Raw genomic sequence first — 7,500 nt, forward strand, 5'->3', positions numbered from 1 at the left:
TGTGTGTGTGTGTGTGTGTGTGCGTGCGTGTGTGTGTGTGTGTGTGTGTGTGTGTGTATGTGTGTGTGTGTGTTTGTGTGTGTGTGTCTGCGTGCGTGTGTGTATGCGTGTGTATGTGTGTTTGCAATACCAATATTTTTAAATGGCCATTTATAAGATCATATAAGGTTAATAAGGTCCATTTTTATACATAACACAGAAATCGTTTTATTTTTGACTTACAAACGTTCAGTTCAGTTATATCTTTATTGGAGGAATATCAACCAAATAACTAGCATACTGTATGATACTGGAACCTGTTATATTGCCATCTGCACATACATCATCTTTATATATGTATATATATAGGTATTCATCTTATCACTCAAAAGTACATACTGCCATACATTCCCTTGTATTTATTTAGGTCTTTGTGTACGTTTTTTTCCATGTACGTAAAATAACCCACATGCAGAAATTTTCGTACACATCTACACTATATACACACATGCCCTTTGACTTTATATAACCACATAGCTAGATTTGTATATCGTATATTTGTATATTTTTGTGTTTTCATTTTCTTTTGTCTATTCATTCACACATTTGTATATTCATTTATTTATTTATGTTTTTTTTTTTTTTTTTTTGAGAGAGCGGTAGGAAAAAAAAGGAAGAAACAACCACGTGATTTTTATAATACTGCTGATTATCACAACATTTATAATCATCGATCATACCGGAAGAAATAAGATTAGTATGGTGTCCACGATTACAGTTTACAACGCTATAGTGACATTAAACGGAATGATATTTTGGCGACGCATAAATTAAATTAAACTGCATAATGTTAAAATAATAAACAAGAAAAAGGAGTAGAATGATACAACACCTTTTATATACTGCCTATAAGATCTGAAAACATCATTATAATATAAGGCTAGAGAGAGCAGAACCAATTAACCACAGTAATGCATACTTAGATAATAATGATAATAATGATAATGATAATAACAATAATAGTGATAATAATGATAGTAATAGTAATAATGATAATAATAACAGTAATAGTGATAATAATGATAGAAATAGTAATAATGATAATGATAATAACAATAATAGTGATAATAATGATAGTAATAGTAATAATGATAATGATAATAACAATATTGATAATGATAATGATAATAATAGTAATGATGATAATTATGATAACAATGATAATGATAATAATCCCAATAATAATGATAATAATCCCAATAATAATGATGGTAATGATAATGATAATAATAACTGATATTGATGATAATAATAATAGTAATAATTATGATAATAATGATAATAATAATGATAATAATAGTAATAATGATAAGGACCATGATGATGATAATAATAATAATAATAATAATAATAATAATAATAATAATAATAATAATAATAATAATGATAATAATAATAATAATAAGAAATTATAATAATATAATATAATAAATAATAATAATAATGATAATAACAGATAATAATAATAATAATAATAATAATAATAATAATAATGATAAATCAATTAATAAAGTTAGATAAGAACATAAATCGTCCAAACCAGAAACTCAAAGATACTGCGTGGAAACCGCCTTTTTTGTTCACACTTATAAATAAAAATCCAGATTTCAAAACATTGGAACAGAAACGTTTTAAATATTTTTTTCAAGGTTTCTTACATTTGCTTAAATACTGTGATGCTTTCTTCCATTTTCCTTCTTGATGTTATTTTTTTTTTTTATCTATCTGTCTATCAGTAAATAGATGGAGGTTTATAGGCTGATAAGGAGATGGGTTAATGATGATAGGATGATGATGGTGATAATAATAATGATGATGATGATGATGATAATGATGATGGTGAAAATAATAATGATAATAATGACTATGATGAAATGAGAATGATGATGATGCTGATGATAAGGATAATAATAATGATGGCTGGTGGCAGTATTGATGATAATGATGATGATATTGGTGATGTAATAACAATAAAAGCAATAATGATAAAAGCATAAGAAGGATTAAACCCCACTTCACTATACTTCGATGAAACCAACCGGGATGAACGATTCATCAAATCTCCTCTTCCCTCACCCCCACCTCCCCTCCCCCTCTCCCTATCCTCCCCATCCTTCCCCCTCACTCCTAAGACATCTCCCACCCCACCCTCTCCTACCTCCCTCCTTCCCTCACTTCCTACACCTCCCACCCCACCCCCCTTTTCCTATCCTCATCTCCCTTCCCCCTCACCCATCCCCCCCACTCTCAAACTAAAGAAAAACTCGCACCACCACCTAATTTAATTTCACACTAAAAATTTTACCTTTTCCCCACCCCTACCCCCCACCCTCCTACCCCCCGCGCCTTCACCTTTTCAGGCAAAATTATTATTTTTTTTTATTTATTATCATTTTTTTCGAGTGTGCCATGATGTTATTTGAAGAACGTCTTGTAACGAGAGTGTTCCCATTTGTCATTTTCTCAGGTATGAAGAGGGGGAATTCGAGGGGGGTGTGGGGGAGGAGAGATTTGAGGTAAACTTCACTGGGCCAAACCCCCTTTCCTTCCCTCCCCCACGTGATTTGGGTCGATTCCGTCTGTGTGTGGGAGGACCTTGCATTTTCATTGAGACTTTGTGTGAAAAGAAAGAAAAAAAAGAAAAGAGAAAAACAGATGTTGGTTTCCTCTCCAAAAGAGTCTGAGACTTTTCTTTCATTCTCGTTTTCTTTTTATTATTGGCATTATTATCATATATATATATATACATATATATATATATATATATATATATATATATATATATATATATATATATATATATATATATATATATATATATATAAATATATATATATATATATATATATATATATATATATATATATATATATATATATATATATACATATATATTTTTTTCTTTCTTTCTTTCTTTCTTTTTCTTTTTCTTTTCTTTTTTCCTTTTCTTTTGTTTTTCTTCTTTCTTTATCTCTTTTTACTTGTACTTCTTATTCTTTTCTTTCCTCCTTCTCTTTTCTTGGACTGGGGCCTATATGCTTGTTGTAAATGGATTAAGGAATATTGTTTTTTTTTTTTTAAGCATACACAATATTAGTTATTTAAATATTACTTTTATATAATATTAAAAAATCCAACCTTTCATAATTCACAATCTTCCACTTGCTACATATTTATTTACTTCCCCCTTATTAAAGATAACAAATAAATAAACAAATTTCCCCTATCATTACAAAATAAATAATAAAAATAAAACAAATAAAAAATGATATGATGGAAACATACAAACTAATGAATAACCTAAATAAGAATCTAAAAATAATCCTGATCTGTACCAGATATAAAATACAGACATTAGTGCAGTTAACATGTCTGAGATTCAGAAAATGAACTCAGAACATGTGACTGGGGAATCAACGAACAGGAAATTAACACTAAGGGGCGTGAATGAGGTATAACAGTGGAATTTGATGCATATTTTGTGATCGTATTCCTGTAAGAATGAGAGAGAGAGAGAGGGAGGGGGAGAGAGAGAGAGAGAGAGAGAGAGAGAGAGAGAGAGAGAGAGAGAGAGAGAGAGAGAGAGAGAGAGAGAGAGAGAGAGAGAGAGAGAGAGAGAGAGAGTCCAGAAGCAGGAATGGGAAAAAAGGAAGAAGGAGAGGGAGATAGAGAGAGATAAAGGGAGAGAGAATGAGAGAGAGAGAGAGGGAGAGAGAGAGAGAGAGAGAGAGAGAGAGAGAGAGAGAGAGAGAGAGAGAGAGAGAGAGAGAGAGAGAGAGAGAGAGAGAGAGAGAGAGAGAGAGAGAGTACAGAAGCAGGGAAAGGGAGAGGAAGGAGACAGAGATATATAGATAAATATATATATATATAGAGAGAGAAGGAGAGAGAGAGAGAGAGAGAGAGAGAGAGAGAGAGAGAGAGAGAGTACAGAAGCAGGGAAAGAGAGGGCAGGAGACAGAGATATATAGATAAATATATAGAGACATAGAGAGAAGGAGAGAGAGAGAGAGAGAGAGAGAGAGAGAGAGAGAGAGAGAGAGAGAGAGAGAGAGAGAGAGAGAGAGAGAGAGAGAGAGAGAGAGATGAAGGAAAGACAGAAAGAGAGTTTGAGCGCAAACAAAAAGAACTTTGGGGGGGAAAATATTAGTTCATGACTCTGTGTGGCAGACTTTGACAGGAAGATGCTAATGTGACACGTGACACCTTGTTACGAAGGGTCAAATTAACAGCAAAACCATTCGACACCATTTTTCATTTGTGTTTTTTAATACAATTTTAATAAAATGGGCATCTTTTTTTCTGCAAGTACATGCATTCACATTCACTCAGGACACGTCCAACTTATCAAATAAATGTTATTTTGGCATCCTTCTTTATTTAAATATCTTGTAAACAGACTGTACAGAGGCAACACAACATAAACTAGGGGCCTATCCCTCAAATACCCATAAGGTATTTTTATTTTCCTTTTTTTTTACTTTGGATATTCACAGCAGATATACATTAGCTCTTAAAATAAACCCTCACTTGTTTTTTGTTTTTGTTTTTTTTTTTCTCTCGAATGAGGGGCTGGTAGCAACAGCTTCACAAACAAATTTATGTCTTAACGTAAGTGATTAGATTTTCACACAAAGGAATTCAGGTTTTCTGTGTCTTTAGCGCAGATAAGACAGCTGGAGGGAAACACCGTCCCTGGTAGGTACAATATAATCTCTGTGTGTGTATGTATATATATATATATATATATATATATATATATATATATATATATATATATATATATATATATATATATATATATATAATCACACAGATTCAATTCAGTCTCTTATAAAAGTCTTTCATCACTGGTATCTCTCACCGAGCTTCGTTTCTCTCGAATTATCTCGATCTATTTTCACACTTTTGTTTACTCCCTTTTCTCCGATTCCCTCCTTCGCCTCTTCCTTGAGATGCGTGATTCTGCTATTACTCCACCCACTCCCTTTTCTGTTTTACTCCAAGACGTCAACACAAGGCCAGGCGCTCGCGACACCCGACGGCCTGAGTAGGATCGTTTTCTTTGGCTCGAAGTAACCCATCACCATGGAAGACCGACGAAGCTTCGACTAACTGAACGATGCTTCGGAAAAGTTTCGAATCACCTTCAATTTTTCATCTTTTTTTTTTCTTTTCGTTTTTTTTTCTTTGTTGAATATATTTTCTGTCTTTTTTTCCTCTAAATTGTCATTGTTTATTTTTACTCTTTTTCTTTTTTTCTCTCTTTTTTCGTTAATTTTCCTTGTTTATTTTCTCTTTTCTTTTTTTTTTATTTATTTCCTCTCTGTCTTTTCTCTAAATTTTCCTTGTCTATCTTTCTCTTTTTTCTTTCTTTATCTCTCTCTCTTTTTTGTCCTCTCTTTTTATCTCCACTTTCCTCATTTCACTCCTCTTTCCCTTCTTTCTTTCTTTCTCCCTCTTTCCGTCCTTTCAGAAAATCGTGCGGGTATCAGAGACGCTTCCTTATTTTGTGCAAAAAATGTCGTTCCATCTTCTCCTCTCTGCAGGATGAAGCGGCGAACGAACGTGGTTAGGAATCCCTGTCATCCCGGAGGTGGTTAGGAATCCCTGCCATCCCGGAGGCGGAGGACGAGTGAATAGAGCACGTGGACAGCTGTCAGGAGGAGGTGGAGCCGCCATGGGGAGGTGGCTGTGGCGCCTCTGTTGGTCTGCATGGCGGCCTGGTACTCGCCTGAGAAGCAAGGGGGGGAGAGAGAAGGGGGAGAGGGTTAGTGTTTTGGTTCGCTCTCTCTCTTGCTCTCTCTCATTCTGGGTGTTTTTTATCTCTCTTCTTCTTTGTTTGTCTGTCTCTATGTCTCTGTCTCTCTGTTTCTGTCTGTCTCTGTCTCTGTCTGTCTGTCTGTCTGTCTCTGTCTCTCTCTCTCTCTCTCTCTGTCTCTCTCTCTCTCTCTCTCTCTCTCTCTCTCTCTCTCTCTCTCTCTCTCTCTCTCTCTATATATATATATATATATATATATATATATATATATATATATATATATATATATATATATATATATATATATATATATATATTTCTCTCGGGTTAGTGTTGTGTCTCTCTCTCTCTCTATCTCTCTCATTCTGTGTGTTTCTCTCTCTGTTCCTCTCTGTCTGTCTGTCTCTCGCTCTCGCTCTCGCTCTCTCTCGCTCTCTCTCTCTCTCTCTCTCTCTCTCTCTCTCTCTCTCTCTCTCTCTCTCTCTCTCTCTCTCTCTCTCTCTCTCTCTCTCTCTCTCTCTCTCTCTCTCATTCTGTGTGTGTATTTGTCTCTCTTTCTATCTTTATTCACCTTAAACCTGAAACCAACAAACATATACCATCAGAGAAGAACGAAAGAGAAGTAAATGTCTCAATGATTTTTCTCCTTTTCCAAATACGAATCAGAAAAAAAAGTTAAAAGGATCAAGACCTCTATACTACGAGACAAACGATGTATATAGAGGATCCAATCACTTATATTTTCTTTTTTGATTTTTTTATTCTTTTATTTTATTTATTTATTTATTTTTTTGTTTTAAGATGGAAGTTAAAATGCTTGAACTATTTTTTTTCTCTTTGTTTAAGTCAATGTTTATTTTTTCATAACTTTTTTATTCTGATTTATGTGTATAATGGAGTGGTTAGACGTTTTCTGGTGATGTGTATATACAATGGAAATCTTAATCTATCTGTCTTTCTGTGTGAGTGAGTGTATTAGTGTGTGTGTGTGTGTGTGTGTGTGTGTCTGTGTGCGTATGATTGCGTCCGTGTGTGCGTGCGTGTGTGTATTTATATATTGATCGGCTTCCCTACACACCGACATCCCTTCCCCCCCCCCCGCCCCTTCTCCTCCTCTCCTCCACCTCCTCCCTCCTCCCCTCACTCCCCTTCCCCCCACTCCCCTCAACCCTCTCCCACCCCCTTACCGTAATCCTCAAATTTCCTCCTCCTCCCTCCCTATCCCTCGCCCCCTTCTCCTCTTCCTTTACCTTCCACTCCTACCCCCTCCTTCCTCCCCATCCCCCCTTCTTCTCTTACTCCTTATCCCCTTCCCACTTCCCTCTCTTTCTCTTCTACCTCCTCTCCCCTCCTCCTTTCCCTCCATCTTACCCTCTCTCCCCCTTTACCTCTCTCTCTCTCTTCACCCTCCCCACCTCTCCCCATCTCTCTCCCCTAATCTCCCTCCCCTTTTCCCCACTCCCTCCCCCTCATCCCTCCTCCCCTCCCCCACCATTCCCCCTAACCCCTCTCCCCCCACCTCTCCCACTCCCTCCTCATCCTCCCTCCCCTCCCTACTCTCCCTCCCCCACCACTCCCCCTCCCTCCTCCCCTTACCCACTCCCCCCTCCCCCTCCCCCTCCCCCTACTCTCCCTCCCCCACCCACTCCCTTCACCCCTCCTCTCCCTCCCCCACCACTCCTCTCCTCCCCATCCCCCTCCCA

The 7,500-nt window shown here is 36.4% G+C and overlaps 1 protein-coding gene across 2 annotated transcripts in view; it reads right to left on the minus strand.

The window, feature by feature from the left end:
* Window positions 1-4,394: 4,394 nt before the first annotated feature.
* LOC113827568 (uncharacterized) overlaps window positions 4,395-7,500 on the minus strand; it is a 129,243-nt gene continuing 126,137 nt past the window's right edge. For both annotated transcript variants that reach the window (XM_070140409.1, XM_070140400.1), the window contains one exon: window positions 4,395-5,770. In XM_070140409.1, coding sequence (XP_069996510.1) covers window positions 5,637-5,770 — 134 coding nt within the window. In that variant the 3' untranslated portion in view covers window positions 4,395-5,636. The remainder of the gene's footprint in view (window positions 5,771-7,500) is intronic.

This window comes from Penaeus vannamei, chromosome 3, assembly GCF_042767895.1.
Source record: "Penaeus vannamei isolate JL-2024 chromosome 3, ASM4276789v1, whole genome shotgun sequence".
Taxonomy (NCBI): Eukaryota; Metazoa; Arthropoda; class Malacostraca; order Decapoda; family Penaeidae; genus Penaeus; species Penaeus vannamei.